The 25999-nt window shown below is 43.8% G+C and overlaps 1 protein-coding gene across 2 annotated transcripts in view; it reads left to right on the plus strand.

Annotated features, from left to right (window-relative positions):
- Positions 1-25999, plus strand: part of ACP3 (acid phosphatase 3) — a 141924-nt gene that overhangs the window by 27978 nt on the left and 87947 nt on the right. For both annotated transcript variants that reach the window (XM_077269032.1, XM_077269033.1), the window contains exon 2: positions 23477-23572. In XM_077269032.1, coding sequence (XP_077125147.1) covers positions 23477-23572 — 96 coding nt within the window. The remainder of the gene's footprint in view (positions 1-23476; positions 23573-25999) is intronic.

The raw sequence follows: 25999 nt of genomic DNA on the forward strand, positions 1-25999 counted from the left end.
GAGAAATTGGTACCCTTTTTAGTCATGTCAGTTAGCGGTTTAGCAATGGTGGAAAAATCCTTGATAAATTTCCTATAGTAGTTAGAAAACCCAAGGAACCGCTGAAGTGCTTTCAGGTTATCAGGCCGTTCCCAATGCAACACCGCTTGCACCTTAGCGTCCATTTTAAAACCAGAGGCAGACACGATATAGCCCAAGAAAGGCAACTCCTGTACCGAAAACACACATTTCTCCAGTTTTGCATACAGCTTATTCTCTCTGAGAAGCTGTAACACCTGCCTGACATGATCTAAATGAGTGTCACGGTCGCAAGAATATATGAGGATGTTATCAAGGTGCACAATAACGAATTTCCCCAAAACATGCGAGAACACATCATTTATGAAATGCTGAAACACTGCAGGTGCGTTTGTCAACCCAAATGGCATCACCAAATTTTCAAAATGACCCTCAGGGGTATTAAAAGCCGTCTTCCACTCATCACCTTGACGGACTCTTATGAGGTTGTACGCCCCCCTGAGGTCAAGCTTGGTAAACCACTTAGCACCTGCCACCTGGTTGAACAAATCCGATATCAATGGCATAAGGTATGGATCACGAACCGTAATCTGGTTTAACCGGAAATCCAGACATGGCCGTAGTCCATCATCTTTCTTCTTAACGAAGAAGAACCCTGCTGCCACCGGAGAGGATGAAGGCCTGATGTGCCCTTTGCTCAAACTTTCAGCAATGTAATCCTTTAGCGCTTGTCTCTCCGGACCGGAGATGTAAAACATCCTTGCTTTGGGCAATTTAGCCCCTGGTTTAAACCTGATAGTACAGTCATAGGGACGATGTGGTGGCAACTCTGAACAACCCTTCTCAGAGAACACATCCACAAAATCCAGAAGTGACTCAGGGACACTTGAAGTCACAGCAGCAACACATGTGGCCAAGCAATTCTCCTGGCAGAAATCACTCCACTGAATTATGTCCTGAGTTTTCCAGTCTATCACCGGGTTGTGTGTAGACAACCATGGAAAACCCGGAACCAATGGTGTCGGAAGACTCTTGAGCACCTTACATGTAACCTGCTCAGAATGAAGAACCCCAATGTGGAGTTTAATCTCAGACACAAACTCAGTAATCTCCCCCTGTGGGAGAGGAGCAGAATTGATAGCGACCACGCGGATAGGATGAGGCAGTTTTTCGATCCTAAAACCAGCAGTGCGCGCAAACTCCTCATCAATGAGATTTGTGGCAGAACCACTATCCACAAAAACAGTGATTGGCAGCTCTCTGCCAGCAACAACAACCTTGGCAGGGAGCATGCACTGAGATACCATCATGGAGGACATACACAAGCTCAAATTGGACTCCTCCACACCCTCTGAGTTTAGAAGTCTTTCCGCCGTTGCATTTTTCTTTGACAGCAAAGGACAGATATTAATAAAATGACCAGTTTTACCGCAGAAAAAGCAGGCTCCCTGCCTCCCATGTATAGAAGCCTGATGCTTAACATGTGATACCCCTGCGATTTGCATAGGTTCCGTGGGCTCACCTGCAGCAACCTCACGTAAACCCAAACCTCCTCCCACAGATGACGTCACATGCTCTCCCAGACGCAAACGGCGATCAATACGGATAACAAGACTCATAGCGGAATCTAGTGAAGTAGGAGTCTCGTACATCAGGAGGGCTTTTTTAACCCTGTCAGAAACTCCATGAATAAAATGACTCCGCAGCGGGGAATCATTCCACTGAGTGTCGACCGCCCAGCGCCGGAATTCAGAACAGTAATCCTCTGCTACTCGCTCCCCCTGGCAAATAGTGCGTATCTTAGATTCTGCTAGAGCCATTCTGTCAGGCTCGTCGTAGATGTTTCCAAGTGCAGAAAAAAAACTCTCCACAGAGTCAAATGCAGTAGAATCAGATGGCAAAGAAAACGCCCATGCTTGGGGATCCCCGCTTAATAATGACAACACCAGGCCCACACGCTGAGCCTCATTACCAGAGGAAGTCGGACGCATCCGAAAATATAGTTTGCAAGCCTCACGAAAAGTAACAAATTTACTGCGTTCCCCAGCAAATTTTTCAGGCAACGGATACTTAGGTTCAGCAACTTTATCTGTAACAACGGCTTGCACATTAGATACTGCTATTCCCTGTTGCTGCACTGCCCCCCTCAACTCAGTGACCTGTAGGAACAGCGCCCTCAACTGGCGGTTTATGGAAATCATGGGATCCATGGAAATAATGTTGGCCGATTATAATGTCACGGAGAGACTAGGTGGGCGAGAGCTTATAACCCGGGCCCCTGCAATTTCCCTAAGACTAGGGAAATACTGACTGGCCCTCTACCTGAAGTTTACACTGATGGTGTGCATGTTCAGGCCTCGAACCTCACCCTGCCTCCTGATACAACCCTGAGCTGGAAACCTCCGCCCTCCACCCAGTGAATGCAATACACCAGTACCCACAGTTAGCACAGACAAGGATAAAGGAAAATATACATCACGCTGCAGTCACTCAGGAACACACTATAAATGTGCAGGGCAAAATAAACACAAATATAGGAAGGAGTAAATAAGACAAGGGAAAATACACCACCAGCAACGATACTCCAACGACCAGCTCTCCACTCCAGACCGAGATAACAAATGCGCAAGACAGAAGCTATAATCGGCGACACCCAATGATCAGGAGAACTATAAAAAGGCAATGGGCATGGCCCAGCCTCCAATCCGAGGATCAGGTAAATTAACCCCGGAACAGCTAGACAAAATCTAGCCGACGCCAATGAGCAAATAGTGGTCAAAAGCAGAACTACCGCTGTCTGTCGGATGACCTGGTCTGAACAGCGTCCGACGTGACATCTGAATACTTTCCGCATCCACTGTATATTGCCTAAATTACAAAGGAAATGTGTCATCTTTAACTTTGGCCTTTTAGAGATCATTTCATCTTCAACTTGCTTAACTGTGCATAACAACAGTAATTTTAACCAGGGGTGCTCACACTTTTACATGCCACTGTATACTCAACCCTCATGCTCCATACTCTTATGCATTCTTCATGCCCATAGGGAGCCATCAATTCACAGTCAAAATAGCTATTGCACTTTCATACTATGTGTAGTGCGGAATCCGTCACTTTCTACCTAATATCCATGTGTAGTGTGGTTACTATCAGTCTCTACTTGACCTTCATGTGTAGTACATGGTCTGTCAATCTTTACCAGTACTACATACATAAAGTGGGGTCTTTTGCAATACTTGTCTTCCATGTGTAGAGTGGGATTTGTCAGTTTTGTGCCCATACATTGTGCCCCCATACAGTATAGTGGATCTATTTATTGTACTTCTGGAGACACACACCCCGTAAATTGTTAATTAGGGTCTCTCCGCTGCAATAATGCCAAACATGTGGCCACTTACTGCGGTTTAGGCACAGTAGGGCTCATAAGGAAAGAGGCATTTGGATTTGGGACTACATATTTCACAGGATTTTATTTGAGGGGAAGGCAGCTGTGTTGCTTTTCCTTAGTCTTTGTTCTACTAGTAACGTGGGAACCCTTATATTTCCAGTGACAGATGATGGACCTGAGTGGGGGCTGATTGTGAGCAGTATGAGTTAGCATTTTTATTGGTAACTTTTTGGGGTACATAACATTTTATGATCACTTTCAGTATAAGGTTGGGATCACATTCTTGTGTTCTACACTGAGCACTTATGATGAGGTTTCCGTTTGTATGTGACTGGAGACTTCTGAATCCTCATCGTGTGGCACCACACATTGTCAGGATTCTACGATGTTGTGTGGCTAGACTAGGTAGTGAATAGAGTGGATGTAGACTTTTAGCAAAAGACCAAGCAATCCCTTTAACTTCATTTTTAAAGTGAACCTGTTGTCATGATCCAGTCCGGAGTTTGTTTTCTGCTTTCCTCTCTCTAGGCTGGTCATGCGGGGGTTAACCCCCTCTGCCTCATTTTAGAGCTGGCTGGGCTTTTTCAGTCCTCTGCAGTCTGCTGGCCAGCGTCAGTGATAGTTCATGCTTCCAGGCTAGAGCAGCTGACCCATATACCCTGGTGATCCTTCTGCCTCTGACTTCCCGTATTTGTGTGAGACCCGTTCCTTATCTCTGACTTAGTGTTCGTCTGGTGATTTTCCTTACAGTGTATGACCCGGCCTGATCTATGAACCCCGCCTCTCGCTCTCCGTCCCTGATACCTCGTTCCCCGACCGGCTTTGACTTCTGGCTTGTGCCCTGACTTCATCTTACGTTTTGGATACCGCGCTCCCATTTGGCACTGACTTCTGGCTTGTCTCTGACTTTGTGCATTATTTTATTATTATTATTATTATTATTATTATTATATGTTTCTTACTCTGCTCGTCTGACCACTCTTTCATTACCTGTGACACCTGTGCAGCTGCTCAGTGTTGCTTCAACTGGGCAAGGCAATGCATTAGACTCATAAATGATGGAATTAACAATTAAGGCTAGTTTCACATGTCAATAATTCACGGATCGTGCTCATATTGGAATACCCGATGCAAGCCTGCCATATCTCCTGACATGAGCCTACAGACATGTAATGTATGTCTATGAGGCAGTTGGCATAGGTCAGATCATTACCTGCACAGTCAGTGTTTCACGGGAATGTGAAACCAGTCTTATACTGAATCTGTTCCCACAAAATTGTTAACTAATCTGCTCAAATCTTCAGGCACTGTAACTTGCTACCTACAGATGGGACAGCATGTTCAACAAAGATTCCCTCTAAGTTTACAAAAGACATTCATATAACATTGGACACATAATAAAGCTGTCACCAATTTCTGCAAGCCCTCCTCTTATCTGTGTGATTACTACTTTAGCATCGTTTGAAAATATACCGTACAAAAATAGTTACCATACTAGGTTCTGCACAGTCTTGTGTGACGTCTCCACCCAAAATCATTTCTATCCATAATTTTTTCTTGCCTTACCTGTAAAGCCACTTTAAATTCTGATCAGTGTTGACACAACGATTATATAAGCACTTGTTTCGCAACTTAACATGGAAACAAGCCAGACATTGTAAGAGTTCTGTGTGTACTGTAGTCAAGTAGCAGCTAACACATTTTGCAATAGAAGTAGCTGTCCTATTTTATAATGAAATATATTTCATAGTAAAACATCTATAAGGAAATAGAGACTATTATTGTAACTAACATCATTCAGCCCTGTAATTAAAATGTAATAATGTGTATATAATAAGAAATAATTTGATTGAAAAAAAAGTTTATTTTATGTATGTTCCTTTCTTGTTTCCTAACTTTACATAGGAGAGAACCTTTAATCCCATAATCCAAAATTAAATTGGCAGGTAGCACTTCAATAAAAGTACTTTCATAGGTTACCTAATTAGGTATGAAGTGATGCAAGATAATATATATAAAAACATGTTCCTTTATTAACAAAATATTTAAAATAGAATATATATATTTAAAAAGATAGAGACGATGGAAAAGGTGGGACCTCCAAAAAAGACAGGAGGTGACACAAAAAGATGGCACTTTATGTTATACTAGCTGTACTACCCGGCTTCGCCCGGGTTAATGACTGCTGTTAGCAAAATAGAATGTGTTAACAAAAATTTATTCTGCACACAAAAACCACAAAACAAATAGATAGAAATGTAATTATTAAAAGGCAAAAACTAAGCTAATAGAAGAATTTCACAACATATATTAGCTTTGTTATACTGAGAATGTCTTTGTTGCCTATATTAACCAATCAGAGCTCAGGTTAATTAACTGTAGCAAAATAGAAGCTGAGCTGTGATTGGTTGCTATTGGCAGCCTGATAAATCCCCAGCCAACAGGAAGCCCTCCCCCCTGGCAGTATATATTAGCTCACACATACACATAATAGACAGGTCATGTGACTGACAGCTGCCGTATTTCCTATATGGTACATTTGTTGCTCTTGTAGTTTGTCTGCTTATTAATCAGATTTTTATTTTTGAAGGATAATACCAGACTTGTGTGTTTTAGGGTGAGTTTCATGTGTCAAGTTGTGTGTGTTGAGTTGCGTGTGGCGACATGCATGTAGCGACTTTTGTGAGATGAGTTTTGTGTGGCGACATGCGTGTAGCAACATTTTGTGTGTCGAGTTGCATGTGACAGGTTAGTGTAGCAAGTTGTGTGCAGCAAGATTTGTGCATGGCGAGTTTTGCGCGTGGCGAGTTTTATGTGTGGTGCGTTTTGAGTATGTGCAAGTTTTGTGTGAGGCAACTTTTGCATGTGGTGCAACTTTTGTACATGTGGCAATTTTTCTGTGTGTGCAAGTTTTGCATGAGGTTAGTTTTCCATGAGGTGAGTTTTGCACGTGTGGCGAGTTTTGCGTGAGCCTAGTTTTGCATATGGCGAGTTTTAAATGTAGCGAGTTTTGCGCGTTGCGAGTTTTGAGTGCTGACTTTTGTGTTTCGACTTTTATGTGGCGAGGTTGGTGTGTGTGTGGTGAAATGTGTGCTGAGGGTCGTATATGTGTTCAAGCACATGGTAGTGTGTGGCGCATTTTGTGTTTGTGTTCATATCCCCGTGTGTGGTGAGTATCCCATGTCGGGGCCCCACCTTAGCAACTGTACGGTATATACTCTTTGGCGCCATCGCTCTCATTCTTTAAGTCCTCATTGTTCACATCTGGCAGCTGTCAATTTTCCTCCAACACTTTTCCCTTCACTTTTTCCCCATTATGTAGATAGGGGCAAAATTGTTTGGTGAATTGGAATGCGCGGGGTTAAAATTTCACCTCACAAGATAGCCTATGACGCTCTTGGGGTCCAGACGTGTGACTGTGCAAAATTTTGTGGCTGTAGCTGCGACGGTGCAGATGCCAATCCCGGACATACACACATACACACATACACAAATACACACACACATTCAGCTTTATATATTAGACATACCTGTATGTAATCTCCTGTATATAGTATATACCTGTGTGTCATCTCACCTATATATAGTATATATCTGTGTGTCATCTCCTCCTGTATATAGTATATACCTGTATGTCATCTCCTCCTATACATAGCATATACCTGTATGTCATCTCCTCCTGTATATACTATATACCTGTAGGTAATCTGCTCCTCTATATAGTATATACCTGTGTGTCATCTCCTCCTGTATATAGTATATACCTGTATGTCATCTCCTCCTGTATGTAGTATGTACCTGTATGTCATCTCCTCCTCTATATAGTATATACCTGTGTGTCATCTCTCCTGTATATAGTATATATATGTGTGTCATCTCCTCCTGTATATAGTATATACCTGTGTGTCATCTCCCCTGTAAATAGTATATACCTGTGTGTCATCTCCTCCTGTATATAGTATATATCTGTATGTCATCTCCTCCTGTATTATCCCTCGTTCACACGTTATTTGGTCAGTATTTTTACCTCAGTATTTGTAAGCTAAAATGGCAGCCTGATAAATCCCCAGCCAACAGTAAGCCCACCCCCTGGCAGTATATATTAGCTCACACATACACATAATAGACTGGTCATGTGACTGACAGCTGCCGGATTCCTATATGGTACATTTGTTGCTCTTGTAGTTTGTCTGCTTATTAATCAGATTTTTATTTTTGAAGGATAATACCAGACTTGTGTGTGTTTTAGGGCGAGTTTCGTGTGTCAAGTTGTGTGTTGAGTTGTGTGTGGCGACATGCATGTAGCGACTTTTGTGAGATGAGTTTTGTGTGGCGACATGCGTGGAGCAACTTTTTGTGTGTCGAGTTGCATGTGACAGGTTAGTGTAGCAAGTTGTGTGCAGCAAGTTTTGCGCATGGCGAGTTTTGCGCGTGGCGAGTTTTCCACGAGGTGAGTTTTGCACGTGTGGCGAGTTTTGCATGTGGAGAGTTTTGCGCGTGGCGAGTTTTGAGCGGCGACTTTTGTGTTTCTACTTTTATGTGGCGAGGTTGGTGTATGTGTGGTGAAATGTGCGCTGAGGGTGGTATATGTGTTCGAGCACGTGGTAGTGTGTGGCGCATTTTGTGTGTGTGTTCATATCCCCGTGGTGGTGTGGTGATTATCCCATGTTGGGGCCCCACCTTAGCAACTGTACAGTATATACTCTTTGGCGCCATCGCTGTCATTCTTTAAGTCCCCCTTGTTCACATCTGGCAGCTGTTAATTTGCCTCCAACACTTTTCCTTTCATTTTTTCCCCATTATGTAGATAGGGGCAAAATTGTTTGGTGAATTGGAAAGCGCGGGGTTAAAATTTCACCTCACAACATAGCCTATGACGCTCTCGGGGTCCAGACGTGTGACTGTGCAAAATTTTGTGCCTGTAGCTGCGACGCCTCCAACACTTTTCCTTTCACTTTTTCCCCATTATGTAGATAGGGGCCAAATTGTTTGGTGAATTGGAAAGCGCGGGGTTAAAATTTCACCTCACAACATAGCCTATGACGCTCTCGGGGTCCAGACGTGTGACTGTGCAAAATTTTGTGCCTGTAGCTGCGACGCCTCCAACACTTTTCCTTTCACTTTTTCCCCATTATGTAGATAGGGGCAAAATTGTTTGGTGAATTGGAAAGCACGGGGTTAAAATTTCACCTCACAACATAGCCTATGACGCTCTCGGGGTCCAGACGTGTGACTGTGCAAAATTTTGTGGCTGTAGCTGCGACGGTTCAGATGCCAATCCCGGACATACACACATACATACATACATACATACACACATTCAGCTTTATATATTAGATATCTGCACACGGGAAGTGTATTCCTAAATTAATATTCTGGACTGATTTGAAGCAAATGGACGTGAATAGCGTGAATTTACATTGTAAATGTGAACTTTGAGACACTATTCTTGTCCATTTGCTTCAAATCAGTCCAGAATATTAATTTAGGAATACACTTCCCGTGTGCAGATATCTATATATATAATTGTCTAAGGGGTACTTCCGTCTTTCTGTCTGCAACTTCCATCACGGAAATCCCGCGTCGCTGATTGGTCTCGCCAGCTGCCTGTCATGGCTGCTGCGACCAATCAGCGACGGGCACAGTCCGATTAGTCCCTCCCTACTCCCCTGCAGTCAGTGCCCGGCGCCCACATAATCCCCTCCACTCACCGCTCACACAGGGTTAATGCCAGCGGTAACGGACCGCGCTATGCCGCGGGTAACGTTACCGCTGCTATTAACCCTGTGTGTCCCCAACTTTTTACTATTGATGCTGCCTATGCCGCATCAATAGTAAAAACATCTAATGTTAAAAATAATAAAAAAAAAAAAAAAACCTGCTATACTCACTTTCCGTAGTCTGACAATGCGCTCGCAGCTGCCGCCATCTTCCGTTACCAGAGATGCATTGCGCAATTACCCAGAAGACTTAGCGGTCTCGCGAGACCGCTAAGCCATCTGGGTAATTGCGCAATGCATCCTGAGAACAGAAGATGGCGGCAGCCGCGCGCATAGGGACAGCTTCACTGGATCCCAGGGGGTGAGTATATAACTATTTTTTGTTTTAATTATCTTTTTTTAACACGGATATGCGCCCACACTGCTATATACTACGTGGGCAGTGTTATATAGCGCGTGGGCTGCGTTATATACAGCGTGGCTGCTATATACTACGTGACCAGTGTTATATACTACGTGGCTGTGTTCTATACCGCGTGGGCAGTGTTATATACCGCGTGGCTGCTATATACTACATGGCCAGTGTTATATACTACGTGGGCAGTATGATATACCGCGTGGGCAGTGTTATATACCGCGTGGCTGCTATATACTACGTGGCCAGTGTTAGATACTATGTGGGCTGTGTTATGTACTGCATGGCCTGTGCTATATATTACGTGGCCACTGTTATATACTGCATGGCCTGTGTTATATACTACGTCGCCTGTGTTATATACAACGTCGCCTGTGTTATATACTGCGTGGCTGCTATATACTGCGTGGGCTGTGTTATATACTATTTGGGCTGTGTTATATACTGCGTGGCCACTTTTATATATTGCGTGGCCTGTATTAACGCATTGGGTATTCTACAATATGTATGTATGTATGTATATAGCAGCCACATAGTATATAGCACAGGCCATGTAGTATTTGTCTGATATATACTACATGGCTCCTATATACTACGTGGCCTGTGCTATATACTATGTGGCTGCTATATACAGTACATACATACATATTCTAGAATACCCGATGCGTTAGAATCAGGCCACCATCTAGTATAACATAAAGTGCCATCTTTTTGTGTCACCTCCTGTTTTTTTTGGAGGTCCCACCTTTTCCATCATCTCTGTCTTTTTAAATATATATATATATTCTATTTTAAATATTTTGTTAATAAAGGAACATGTTTTTATATATCTTATCTTGCGTCACTTCATACCTAATTAGGTAACCTATGAAAATAGGAGAGAACCTGTTAGAAATAGATCAAAGTTGGGAAGCTCATAAGGCGGTGATGAATGGTCACTGTACTAAGTAGGGGTCTAGAATTTAAAAAAAATGATAACTTTTTACAAAACTCACCTCTCAACTTAAAATACGGCGCCTTGCGAAAGTATTCAGCCCCCTGTAACTTTTCAATCTTTTCCCACATATCATGCTTCAAACATAAAGATACCAAATGTAAATTTTTGGTGAAGAATCAACAACAAGTGGAACACAATTGTGAAGTTAAAGAAACAATTTATTAGTTATTTTAAATTTTTGTGGAAAATCAAAAACTGAAAAATGGGGCGTGCAATATTATAAGGCCCCTTATATCAATCATTTGCTGAGGAGCTAACTCCTTATTTGACTAGACTGTTTAATTCATTTATGGAACGCTCACCCTTTCCAAACACTTTATTGCATTATCAAATTTTGATTCCTAAACCAGGCAGGTATCCTCTAATTACAGACCAATAGCTCTACTAAATTAGGATTTTAAAATATTTACGCACCTGATGACTAAGAGACTTAATTATTGGCTACCTCAACTTATTAATAAAGATCTAGTGGGTTTTGTGCCTTTTTGTCAGGGTGGGGATAACCCTCTACAAATCTCCTTTGGCCGCTATAAAACTTCCTTTTTATATTTTCACTGTAGGAGACCGCTGTCTCTGAAACACATAGGAAGTTTGGTCCTCTGCATGCTTCGTAGTAGCTTCAGTCACATGTTGTTGATATCACACAGGTCCTGCATCGATCAAAAGCAGATTATACCTGAACAGGGTGACCGGTGTATCATGTACCACTGGAGCAAGAGCCCGGGAGCTGCTGTCACAGGCCAGGACAGCGATCCCTTTTTATCAGTGTAAATAGACTGCAACGTTCTTACTAGAAGTCCCAGACCAGGATTTTACAAAAATCTTCACGGGGACATTTTTGGCCTGGACATCTGCACACCGGACGACAGGCATTAATACCTTCATGCACTCTCATTGACTTTACTACCTTGGATACAACTATTGTTCACCGCTTTACCTCTAAGTAAAGCAGTTTATACTTCAGCAGGCACAAGTGCACTTTACAGGTGGTCTCTCTATGCTTACATATGTTACATGGACATCAACTGGAACTAACAATTGTTTTAATCCAAATGCCTGATTGCTATAAACCTGTGCAACAAGAGCCTTTGAGCTTGTTATTGTGATTTATTTGTGAGTTTGTCTAGACTACAGCTCATACTGTTTCTCATCCTGCTTTCTTGATTTTAGTGCTCCAACACCTCATTTTCTTTTTGCTGCTAATAGGGTTCCCATAAGGTACACCATATCCCACTAGGACTTTAAAGTCTAAGCGCGAATATACACTTTTATTATCTTTTACATTTAATGACAAGTAGGTGGCTATTGTCTTTATTCAGCTGCTAAGACCCTTGTGCTCATTAGTATACTACTGTATACTGCTGTATATAACTATATATCACTATTTTTTATATTTTCCCTAGTTTTAATATCTCTAATGGCACAAGATAGGGGTGTCTCCTCGCTAGTGTTGAGCGATACCGTCCGATACTTGAAAGTATCGGTATCGGAAAGTATCGGCCGATACCGGCAAAGTATCAGATCCAATCCGATACCGATACCCGATACCAATACAAGTCAATGGGACTCAAGTATCGGACGGTATTCCTGATGGTTCTCAGGGTCTGAAGGAGAGGAAACTCTCCTTCAGGCCCTGGGATCCATATTAATGTGTAAAAGAAAGAATTAAAATAAAAAATATTGCTATACTCACCTCTCCGACGCAGCCTGCACCTTACCGAGGGAAGCGGCAGCGTTCTTTGTTTAAAATTCGCGCTTTTCTTTCCTTACGTGAAGTCCCGGCTTGTGATTGGTCGCATGCCGCCCATGTGGCAGCGACGCAACCAATCACAGCAAGCCGTGACGTAATTTCAGGTCATTCAGTATTTTAAAATTACGCTCCGGCTTTGTGATTGGTTGCGTCGCAGTCACATGGGCGACGCAACCAATCACAGCAAGCCGTGACGTAATTTCAGGTCCTTAAGGATTTTAAAATTACGTCCCGGCTTTGTGATTGGTTGCGTCGCAGTCACATGGGAGACGCAACCAATCACAAGCCGTGACGTCACGGGAGGCTGGACACGCGCGCATTTTAAAATGGGCGCGTGTCCAGCCTCCCGTGACGTCCCGGCTTGTGATTGGTTGCGGCGCGGTCAACCAATCACAAGCCGGGAGGCTGGACACGCGCGCATTTTAAAATGGGCGCGTGTCCAGCCTCCCGTGACGTCCCGGCTTGTGATTGGTTGCGGCGCGGTCAACCAATCACAAGCCGGGAGGCTGGACACGCGCGCATTTTAAAATGGGCGCGTGTCCAGCCTCCCGTGACGTCCCGGCTTGTGATTGGTTGCGGCGCGGTCAACCAATCACAAGCCGGGAGGCTGGACACGCGCGCATTTTAAAATGGGCGCATGTCCAGCCTCCCGTGACGTCCCGGCTTGTGATTGGTTGCGGCGCGGTCAACCAATCACAAGCTGGGAGGCTGGACACGCGCGCATTTTAAAATGGGCGCGTGTCCAGCCTCCCGTGACGTCCCGGCTTGTGATTGGTTGCGGCGCGGTCAACCAATCACAAGCCGGGAAGCCATTTTAAAATGCGCGCGTGTCCAGCCTCCCGGCTTGTGATTGGTTGACCGCGCCGCAACCAATCACAAGCCGGGACGTCACGGGAGGCTGGACACGCGCCCATTTTAAAATGCGCGCGTGTCCAGCCTCCCGTGACGTCACGGCTTGTGATTGGTTGCGTCTCCTGTCATGATTCTCAATGGCGAGAGAACGTAGCCCAGCATATATGAAACTAGCTCTTGGAAGATGGAAACTATACTGACCATGAACTAAACCTGCCGCACAACTAGAAGTGGCCGGGTAGCATGCCTACGTTTTTTATCCCTAGATGCCCAGCGCCAGCCGGAGAACTACCTAATCCTAGCAGAGGAAAAGACAGTCCTGGCTCACCTCTAGAGAAATTTTCCCAAAAGGCAGACAGAGGCCCCCACATATATTGGCGGTGATTTCAGATGAAATGACAAACGTAGTATGAAAATAGGTTTAGCAAAATCGAGGTCCGCTTACTAGATAGCATGAAGACAGAAAGGGCACTTTCATGGTCAGCAGAAAACCCTATCAAAACACCATCCAGAAATTACTTTAAGACTCTAGCATTAACTCATAACACCAGAGTGGCAATTTCCGCTCACAAGAGCTTTCCAGACACAGTAACGAAACAGCAGCTGTGAACAGGAACAAAATGCAAAAACACACAAGGACAAAAGTCCAACTTAGCTAGGAGTTGTCTAGTAGCAGGAACATGCACAGAAGGCTTCTGATTACATTGTTGACCGGCATGAAACTGACAGAGGAGCAAGGTTATATAGCGACTCCCACATCCTGATAGGAGCAGGTGAACAGAGGGGATGATGCACACAAGTACAATTCCACAAGTGGCCACCGGGGGAGCCCAGAATCCAATTTCACAACAGTACCCCCCCCTCAAGGAGGGGGCACCGAACCCTCACCAGAACCACCAGGGCGATCAGGATGAGCCCTATGAAAGGCACGGACAAGATCGGAGGCATGAACATCAGAGGCAGTGACCCAAGAATTATCCTCCTGACCGTATCCCTTCCATTTGACCAGATACTGGAGTTTCCGTCTGGAAACACGAGAGTCTAAGATCTTTTCCACAACGTACTCCAACTCACCCTCAACCAACACCGGAGCAGGAGGCTCAACGGAAGGCACAGCCGGTACCTCATACCTGCGCAACAATGACCGATGAAAAACATTATGAATCGAAAAGGATGCAGGGAGGTCCAAACGGAAGGACACAGGGTTAAGAATCTCCAATATCTTGTACGGGCCGATGAACCGAGGCTTAAACTTAGGAGAAGAAACCCTCATAGGGACAAAACGAGAAGACAACCACACCAAGTCCCCAACACAAAGCCGAGGACCAACACGACGACGGCGGTTGGCAAAAAGCTGAGTCTTCTCCTGGGACAACTTCAAATTGTCCACCACCTGCCCCCAAATCTGATGCAACCTCTCCACCACAGCATCCACTCCAGGACAATCCGAAGATTCCACTTGACCGGAGGAAAATCGAGGATGAAACCCCGAATTACAGAAAAACGGGGACACCAAGGTGGCAGAGCTGGCCCGATTATTGAGGGCGAACTCCGCCAAAGGCAAAAAAGCAACCCAATCATCCTGATCCGCAGACACAAAACACCTCAAATATGTCTCCAAGGTCTGATTAGTCCGCTCGGTCTGGCCATTAGTCTGAGGATGGAAAGCAGACGAAAAAGACAAATCTATGCCCATCCTAGCACAGAATGCCCGCCAAAATCTAGACACGAATTGGGTCCCTCTGTCAGAAACGATATTCTCCGGGAATACCATGCAAACGAACAACATTTTGAAAAAACAGAGGAACCAACTCGGAAGAAGAAGGCAACTTAGGCAAGGGAACCAGATGGACCATCTTAGAGAAACGGTCACACACCACCCAGATGACAGACATCTTCTGAGAAACAGGCAGATCCGAAATAAAATCCATCGAGATGTGCGTCCAAGGCCTCTTCGGGATAGGCAAGGGTAACAACAATCCACTAGCCCGAGAACAACAAGGCTTGGCCCGAGCACAAACGTCACAAGACTGCACAAAGCCTCGCACATCTCGTGACAGGGAAGGCCACCAGAAGGACCTTGCCACCAAATCCCTGGTACCAAAGATTCCAGGATGACCTGCCAACGCAGAAGAATGAACCTCAGAGATGACTCTACTGGTCCAATCATCAGGAACAAACAGTCTACCAGGTGGGCAACGATCAGGTCTATCCGCCTGAAACTCCTGCAAGGCCCGCCGCAGGTCTGGAGAAACGGCAGACAATATCACTCCATCTTTAAGGATACCTGTGGGCTCAGAATTACCAGGGGAGTCAGGCTCAAAACTCCTAGAAAGGGCATCCGCCTTAACATTCTTAGAACCCGGTAGGTAAGACACCACAAAATTAAACCGAGAGAAAAACAACGACCAGCGCGCCTGTCTAGGATTCAGGCGCCTGGCAGACTCAAGGTAAATTAAATTTTTGTGGTCAGTCAATACCACCACCTGATGTCTGGCCCCCTCAAGCCAGTGACGCCACTCCTCAAAAGCCCACTTCATGGCCAAAAGCTCCCGATTCCCAATATCATAATTCCGCTCGGCGGGCGAAAATTTACGGGAAAAAAAAGCACAAGGTCTCATCACGGAGCAGTCGGAACTTCTCTGCGACAACACCGCCCCAGCTCCGATTTCAGAAGCGTCGACCTCAACCTGAAAAGGAAGAGCAACATCAGGCTGACGCAACACTGGGGCGGAAGAAAAGCGGCGCTTGAGCTCCCGAAAGGCCTCCACAGCATCAGGGGACCAATCAGCAACATCAGCACCCTTCTTAGTCAAATCAGTCAATGGTTTTACAACATCAGAAAAACCAGCAATAAATCGACGATAAAAGTTAGCAAAGCCCAAAAATTTCTGAAGACTCTTAAGAGAAGAGGGTTGCGTCCAATCACCAATAGCCTGAACCTTGACAGGATCCATCTCGATGGAAGAGGGGGAAAAAATGTATCCCAAGAAGGAAATCTTTTGAACCCCAAAAACACACTTAGAACCCTTCACACACAAGGAATTAGACCGCAAAACCTGAAAAACCCTCCTGACCTGCTGGACATGAGAGTCCCAGTCATCCGAAAAAATCAGAATATCATCCAGATACACAATCATAAATTTATCCAAATAATCGCGGAAAATGTCATGCATAAAGGACTGGAAGACTGAAGGGGCATTTGAAAGACCAAAAGGCATCACCAAATACTCAAAATGGCCCTCGGGCGTATTAAATGCGGTTTTCCACTCATCCCCCTGCTTGATTCGCACCAAATTATACGCCCCACGGAGATCAATCTTAGAGAACCACTTGGCCCCCTTTATACGAGCAAACAAATCAGTAAGCAGTGGTAACGGATATTGATATTTAACCGTGATTTTATTCAAAAGTCGATAATCAATACACGGCCTCAAAGAGCCGTCTTTTTTAGACACAAAGAAAAAACCGGCTCCTAAGGGAGATGACGAAGGACGAATATGTCCCTTTTCCAAGGACTCCTTTATATATTCTCGCATAGCCGCGTGTTCAGGCACAGACAGATTAAATAAACGACCCTTAGGGTATTTACTACCCGGAATCAAGTCTATGGCACAATCGCACTCCCGGTGCGGAGGTAGTGAACCAACCTTGGGTTCTTCAAAAACGTCACGAAAGTCAGACAAAAATTCAGGAATCTCAGAGGGAATAGATGATGAAATGGAAACCAAAGGTACGTCCCCATGAGTTCCTTTACATCCCCAGCTTAACACAGACATAGCTCTCCAGTCGAGGACTGGGTTATGAGATTGCAGCCATGGCAATCCCAGCACCAAAACATCATGTAGATTATACAGCACCAGAAAGCGAATAACCTCCTGGTGATCCGGATTAACACGCATAGTCACTTGTGTCCAGTATTGTGGTTTATTACTAGCCAATGGGGTGGAGTCAATCCCTTTCAGAGGTATCGGAGCCTCCAATGGCTCCAAATCATACCCACAGCGTTTGGCAAAGGACCAATCCATAAGACTCAAAGCAGCGCCAGAGTCGACATAGGCGTCCGCGGTAATAGATGACAAAGAACAAATCAGGGTCACAGATAGAATAAACTTAGACTGTAAAGTGCTAATTGAAACAGACTTGTCAGGCTTCTTAGTACGCTTAAAGCATGCTGATATAACATGAGTTGAATCACCACAATAGAAGCACAACCCATTTTTTCGTCTAAAATTCTGCCGCTCGCTTCTGGACAGAATTCTATCACATTGCATATTTTCTGGCGTTTTCTCAGTAGACACCGCCAAATGGTGCACAGGTTTGCGCTCCCGCAGACGCCTATCGATCTGAATAGCCATCGTCATGGACTCATTCAGACTCGCAGGCACAGGGAACCCCACCATAACATCCTTAATGGCATCAGAGAGACCTTCTCTGAAAATCGCCGCCAGGGCGCACTCATTCCACTGAGTAAGCACAGACCATTTGCGGAATTTTTGGCAGTATATTTCAGCTTCATCTTGCCCCTGAGACAAGGACATCAAGGCCTTTTCCGCCTGAAGCTCTAAATGAGGTTCCTCATAAAGCAACCCCAAGGCCAGAAAAAACGCATCCACATTGAGCAACGCAGGATCCCCTGGTGCCAATGCAAAAGCCCAGTCCTGAGGGTCGCCCCGGAGCAAGGAAATTACAATCCTGACCTGCTGTGCAGGGTCTCCGGCAGAGCGAGACTTCAGGGACAAAAACAATTTGCAATTATTTTTAAAATTTTGAAAGTGAGATCTATTCCCCGAGAAGAATTCAGGCAAAGGAATTCTAGGCTCAGACATAGGTGCATGAACAACAAAATCTTGCAAATTTTGTACCTTTGTGGCGAGATTATTCAAACCTGTAGCTACACTCTGAAGATCCATTTGAAACAGGTGAACACAGAGCCATTCAAGGATTAGAAGGAGAGAAAGAGAGGAAGGCTGCAGCATAGGCAAACTAGCAAGTGATTCAATTAAGAGCACACTCAGAACTAGAGGAAAAAAAAAAAAAAAAAAAAAATTGTAGCAGACTTCTTTTTTCTCTCCTTTCTCAGCCAGTAATTTAACCCTTTTTTGGGCCGGTCAAACTGTCATGATTCTCAATGGCGAGAGAACGTAGCCCAGCATATATGAAACTAGCTCTTGGAAGATGGAAACTATACTGACCATGAACTAAACCTGCCGCACAACTAGAAGTGGCCGGGTAGCATGCCTACGTTTTTTATCCCTAGATGCCCAGCGCCAGCCGGAGAACTACCTAATCCTAGCAGAGGAAAAGACAGTCCTGGCTCACCTCTAGAGAAATTTTCCCAAAAGGCAGACAGAGGCCCCCACATATATTGGCGGTGATTTCAGATGAAATGACAAACGTAGTATGAAAATAGGTTTAGCAAAATCGAGGTCCGCTTACTAGATAGCATGAAGACAGAAAGGGCACTTTCATGGTCAGCAGAAAACCCTATCAAAACACCATCCAGAAATTACTTTAAGACTCTAGCATTAACTCATAACACCAGAGTGGCAATTTCCGCTCACAAGAGCTTTCCAGACACAGTAACGAAACAGCAGCTGTGAACAGGAACAAAATGCAAAAACACACAAGGACAAAAGTCCAACTTAGCTAGGAGTTGTCTAGTAGCAGGAACATGCACAGAAGGCTTCTGATTACATTGTTGACCGGCATGAAACTGACAGAGGAGCAAGGTTATATAGCGACTCCCACATCCTGATAGGAGCAGGTGAACAGAGGGGATGATGCACACAAGTACAATTCCACAAGTGGCCACCGGGGGAGCCCAGAATCCAATTTCACAACAGTCTCCCATGTGACTGCGACGCAACCAATCACAAAGCCGGGACGTAATTTTAAAATCCTTAAGGACCTGAAATTACGTCACGGCTTGCTGTGATTGGTTGCGTCGCCCATGTGACTGCGACGCAACCAATCACAAAGCCGGAGCGTAATTTTAAAATACTGAATGACCTGAAATTACGTCACGGCTTGCTGTGATTGGTTGCGTCGCCGCCACATGGGAGGCATGCGACCAATCACAAGCCGGGACTTCACGTAAGGAATGAAAAGCGCGAATTTTAAACAAAGAACGCTGCCGCTTCCCTCGGTAAGGTGCAGGCTGCGTCGGAGAGGTGAGTATAGCAATATTTTTTATTTTAATTCTCTCTTTTACACATTTTTACATTAATGTTGTTTCGATACCGATACCCAATACCACAAAAGTATCGGATCTCGGTATCGGAATTCCGATACCCGCAAGTATCGGCCGATATCCAATACTTGCGGTATCGGAATGCTCAACACTACTCCTCGCACCTCTTTTATTTGCAATCTGTTAAGCCCTTGGCAGCAATGATCCGTCAGAACCCTAACATCTCAGGGGTGGAAATTAAAGATAAGATATTTAAAATCTCATTATTCGCAGATGATGTCTTATTAACCCTTACTAAATCTATCATAACTCTCCATAACCTTATAGATACACTCAAGGAATATGGGCACTTATCGGGGTATAAAACAAACACCTCCAAAATTGAAGCAGTACCTTTGAATATTCCCACTAACACTTTAGAGCAACCAATAACAAATTATAAATTTCAGTGAAAGACGGAGGCCACGAAATACAGTTATATGAAAAAGTTTGGGCACCCCTATTAATCTTAAGCTTAATGTTTTATAAAAATTGTGTTGTTTTTTTAAACAGCTATTTCAGTTTCATATATCTAATAACTGTTGGACACAGTAATGTTTCTGCCTTGAAATGAGGTTTATTGTACTAACAGAAAATGTGCAATCTGCATTCAAACAAAATTTGACAGGTGCATAAGTATGGGCATCTCACCAGAAAAGTGACATTAATATTTAGTAGATCCTCCTTTTGCAAAAATAACAGCCTCTAGTCGCTTCCTGTAGCTTTTAATGAGTTCCTTGATCCTGGATGAAGGTATTTTTGACCATTCCTCTCTACAAAACAATTCCAGTTCAGTTAAGTTTGATGGTCGCCGAGCATGGACAGCCCTCTTCAAATAATCCCACAGATGTTCAATGATATTCAGGTCTGGGGACTGGGATGGTCATTCCAGAACAGTGTAATTGTTCCTCTGCATGAATGCCTGAGTAGATTTGGAGCGGTGTTTTGGGTCATTGTCTTGCTGAAAGATCCATCCCCTGCGTAACTTCAACTTTGTCACTGATTCCATTTTACTGTGGGTAGCAAGTGTTTTTCTTGGAATGCTGTGTTTTTTTGCCGCCATGCATAACGCCTTTTTGTATGACCAAACAACTCAATCTTGGTTTCATCAGTCCACAGGACCTTCTTCCAAAAAGAAATTGGCTTCTCCAAATGTGCTTTTGCATACCTCAGCCAACTCTGTTTGTGGCGTGCTTGCAGAAACGGCTTCTTTCGCATCACTCTCCCATACAGCTTCTCCTTGTGCAAAGTGCGTTGTATAGTTGACCGATGCACAGTGACACCATCTGCAGCAAGTTGATGCTGCAGCTCTCTGAAGGTGGTCTGAGGATTGTCCTTGACTGATCTCACCATTCTTCTTCTCTGCCTTTCTGATGTTTTTCTTGGCCTGCCACTTCTGGCCTTAACAAGAACTGTACCTGTGTTCTTCTATTTCCTTACTATGTTCCTAACAGTGGAAATTGACAGGTTAAATCTCTTAGACAGCTTTTTGTATCCTTCCCCTGAACAACTATGTTGAATAATCTTTGTTTTCAGATCATTTGACAGTTGTTTTGAGGATCACATGATGCCACTCTTCAGAGGAGATTCAAACAGGAGAACAACTTGCAAGTGGCCACTTTAAGTAGCTTTTCTCATGATTGCATACACCTGACTATGAAGTTCAAAGCTCAATGAGGTTACTAAACAAAAAAAAGTGCTTTAGTAAGTCAGTAAAAAGTAGGTAGGGGTATTTAAAACAAGAAAATGATAAGGGTGCCCATACCTATGCACCTGTCAAATTTTGTTTGAATGCAGATTGCAAATTTTCTGTTAGTACAATAAACCTCATTTCAAGGCATAAACATTACTGTGCCAACAGTTATTAGATAAATGAAACTGAAATAGCTGTTGCAAAAAAAACTATTTTTTATAAAACATTAAGCTTAAGATTAATAGGGGTGCCCAAACTTTTTCATATAACTGTATATAAAGGTAAACTTACCCTCCTCTTATAATAATCTGTATACTAACAACTTTTCCTCTCTATATAGAGAACTGAAGAGTTTATTGACTAAATGGATGCCTCTCACAATAATTAATAGGTCTTAGAGTCAAATATTGGAATAATATACCGCAATATATTATGTAAGAGAAGTAAAAAGCATATGGCAAAATGGCCTAATTTAAATATGTAATAACAAAGGATAACAATCTTGAATAATGCAGATAATAAAATATGATGCAAGCAAAAGTGCCCCAAACACAGTATGAGACCTCCACACTGAATTCCTCCACAGTACCCTCCACGATGATGGAGAAGACCTCATCTAAATTATTATTGCATATATTATTATTTATTTATATAGCACCATTGATTCCATGGTGCTGTACATGAGGAGGGGGTTACATACAAATTACAGATATCACTTACAGTAAGCAAACTAACAATTACAGACTGATACAGAGGGGCGAGGACCCTACCCTTGCGGGCTGAAATTCTACATTCTACATTCTATATGAACTGCAGCTAGGTGGTTGATTGCTCTCCAGTGGAAACCACCTTCCTATCAGGACTTGTTAAACAGAATCTCTGACATACACAGAATGGAATATTTGTCGGCTTTACAAGGATGGATTCTTTTGAATCCATTTGAGTTCCCTGGGATTATTCATGGGCTCCACTTAATAATTAAGATCTCTTCTGTTATAGATCCCTCTCTTCCCTTTCCTCAGTGTGTGTTGTCTTCTGTCTTTTGTCTGTCAGTTGTTATAGAGGAAACTCTGTTTAGATTAAGAGGGTAGGGTTTGGTTTATTCTGGCTCCATAGATAACCCTCATATGAGGATTGAAGTGACCTTCAATTTTACGATTATTGATTCACCAACATGCAATATGTTTAGGGGTCACTAGAAGGTCGTAGGGTCCTTTAGATAAGCTTTTTTTTGTACTCTTTCCACTAATCTACTTTTTCATAATATGTGATTGCATTGTGCTTATGATGATTGTTAAATTTGTAAATATCAATAACAATTACATTTATAAGAAATAGATCCAAGTATTGAAAGTGATTAAAAATAGGTTGACTGTGACCAAAGTTTTTGTTTTTTTTAAACCATGCATAGTCCATGGTTGTGTCAGGTATTACAGTGCAACGCTAGTCAATAAGGCCAGACACAACCCGTGGACAAAATGCTGCTATTTTTTGGGGGGGAGGGGGGAGAAGAAAAATTAGACTAATTTAATATTCAAGTAATTATATTTTTTCTATTTTAGGTAATAACTAAGTAGGTAGTTTTCACACTCTATGGTTTTTGGAAAAGCACCAATACAGTTTTTGATGCAGTTTTTGGGGCCAAAGTCAGAAGTGCATTCAGCAGGAAGGAGAAGTGTAACTTCTTACCATTCCTTTGTAGTTACTTCTGGCTTCTGGCTGCTGCAATTAAAACAAATAAATACATAAAAACAAGTATTAGAGCACTTTGTGTATGTGCCGGTTTGCCGGCGCTTTGGACGGAGCGGAAAACTCGTGCCGCCCCGTTCTGTACGCTCGGTGATTCCGGATGTGTTCATTGCACACATCCGACATCGCCGCACCCTATACGTAGGACCCTGTTATTTACCTTGCGGCGACGGAACTTTGCCGCAAGGTAAACAGGCATGCTGCCTTCTAAAAAGACGAGCCGCATGTCCCTAAATGCAGGGCCGCCGGAAGCATGTTCGCACGCATAGTGGAGACGGGATTTCATAAAGTCCCCTCCACTATGCTGTAACATCTGGACGCTGCCGGTTGAACGCTGCGGCTGTACGCAGCATTGAATCCGCAGATAATCCGGATGTAATCCGGCCCGTGAACACATACCCTTTGAGTTGGAAAATAAATGTCAGTCTCTAGTACAAGAGGGTCCTAATAACCTTTGCATTGGCTAGCCAGGTTGCTATTAGCAAATAACAAGGTGAAGTTGATGGTTCATTATTCTTGTCTAATTAATGTATTCTTGGTGACAATACTCTAATTGTTCCTCCATCTGTTATCGTATTCTCTTAGGTAGACAGCTCCCATTAATACATTAACTCATCATTAGAATTACTCTATATGTTTAATGATTACATATTATTTCACAGGTCTTCCGTCATGGCGATAGAAGTCCAATTGAGACATATCCTAAGGACAAATATCAAGAAGACTCCTGGCCTGATGGCTTTGGGCAACTCACTGAGGTATAATAAACTACCATACTTTACTCATTTTAAGAGGCAATATTTTTTAAGATAAATAAAAAATTTAATATTGATTTCTAAAACATAGAACTGAAAGGTTTTCTATCCATAGTTCAAGAACATGCGACATTACAGCCTAAAGCCTCATTTAGATGTTCGCTTTTCACATACATGTTCTCTCCGTTTTTCACAGATGGAACTCTTACCAATTATAGGCTATGAAGCAATTCACAAGTTCGTTTTTTTTTCTCACACTTGTAAAAAAAAAAAAATCACACAGACGTGTGCGTTTTTGATCAGTCATGGTTCAAAATTACCGACACAAGCATCACTGACAGCACATGGAGAATCCATGCTCAATCCATGTGCTCCATATTTTTAACATTGCAGTGGATAGGAGAAAATTTTAAGTTTTTCTTTTTTGGGAGGGTATATGAGAATTATCGCTGATAAAACACTTATAACAAAAACAGAAACACTGAGCAAATACTGATGAAATCTGGTCTGTGTTTTTACACAAGAGAAAAATGACTGATGCCTGAATGAGACCTAATGCTATGATCACTAATTAGTATTCAACCTCTCATTTTCAAGTCTCATTGACCTCAGCTTTTTGTGACATATTGAACAATATTTTTCCCATTTTCAACAATGTGGCCAGGTTCAGACTAGTGTAAGAAACATCCAATTTTTTATCTGCATAGCATACCGAATGTCTATTATTACAGTATGCAATTATAAAATCCCATGGCAATTTTTTCCTTCCACAACGATAATTTATTTTTCTATGTTTTCTATAGATCCGTTGGTGTAGTAGGTCAGTGTTTTATATGGGGGGAGTTACGCATCCACTGAGATCTACAAGGGCATTTCCTTCTGAAAAACGGAAAAGAGTTATGTCTTTTTTTTTTTTACACGAAAACTCAGTACTTGTTGAAAAATGATCATTCAAAGTAGCCAATTTACTCATATTGTTTCGTGTGCTGTTTACACACGAATGGCACACAGTCCGATAATGCATTAATCTGAATGAGACCTAAAAGGTGAGGAATTTGTATACAAAAGAAAATACCATGTGAGCAATATACAGTAAATGATATTGTAAAGTGAGATGTAAGCTGCCATATGATAGAAAATATGACTGGGGAGCAGCTCTTAGGCCACGTACACATGTTCAGTATTTGGTCAGTATTTTACATCAGTATTTGTAAGCAAAAACCAGGAGTTGATGATAAATACTGAAGTAGTGACGTGTTTCTATTACACTTTTCCTCTGATTGTTTTACTCCAGGTTTTTGCTTATAACTACTGATGTAATATACTGACTGTAATGCTCGCGCCCAGACTGGTTGGCGCTGGTGTGCGGGGGTGTGGCCCCACTGTGCCACAAACCAGACTTCCCAGGAAGGGGCATGACTAAGCAGCTTCCTTGGTGTTCATTGGAGCCTCTGATGGTGAGGTCAGGCTTGTGCGGCAGGTAGATGCCAGGTACCACTCCAGGGTGGAGTCTGGCTGTGGCTGCTGATCCCACTGGGGAACGGAACACTGACAGACAGGCGGGCACAGCTCAGACACTGGCAGGACAGGCGGGCATGGCTCAGACACTGGCACGACAGGCGGGCACGGCTCAGACACTGGCACGACAGGTGGGCACGGCTCAGACACTGACATGACAGGCGGGCACAGCTCATACACTGGCGCAGCTCAGACACTGGCATGACAGGCAGTTACGGCTCAGACACTGGCACAACAGGCGGGCACGGCACAGTCACTGTCACAACAGGCGGGCACGGCTCAGACACTGGCATGACAGGCAGGCACGGCTCATACACTGGCACGACAGGCGGGCACTGCTGGCACTCTGGCATGGCAGGCGGGCATGGATGGCACTCTGGCACGACAGGCGGGCATGGCTGGCACTCTGGCATGACAGGCGGGCACAGCCAATGGGACTAGAACCAGTTCGGGTAAGACAGGAGCATAGACAGGTATGCGTAGTATACTGTATGGAGACAGGTAGGGACCTGTCCACACGGGAGAAGAAGGGACAGATTCAGGGAGGACAGGAACACAGACAAGTATGAATGATATATGGGAACAGGTAGGGACCTGTTCAGGCTGCAGGACAAGGACCCGCGAGGTGCAGAATGAGAGAGGAGCAGAACCGCAAGGAGCGGAGCAGGGCGGAGCTGCAAGGAGCGGAGCTGCGTGGAACCGCAAGTAGCGGAGCAGGGCGAAACCACAAGGAGCAGAGCAGGGCAAAACCACAAAGAGCACAGCAGGGCGGAACTGCAGGGAGCGGAGCAGGGCACGACTGCAAGGAGCGGAGCAAGGTAGAACTGCAAGGGGTAGAGCCATCAATAACCGCAAGGAGCAGAGCAAGAGCAGAATGGAAGCGCAGGGTGCGGCGCAAGAGCAGGACGGAAC

The sequence above is a fragment of the Ranitomeya variabilis genome, chromosome 6 (genome assembly GCF_051348905.1).
Source record: "Ranitomeya variabilis isolate aRanVar5 chromosome 6, aRanVar5.hap1, whole genome shotgun sequence".
In the NCBI taxonomy this organism is placed as follows: Eukaryota; Metazoa; Chordata; class Amphibia; order Anura; family Dendrobatidae; genus Ranitomeya; species Ranitomeya variabilis.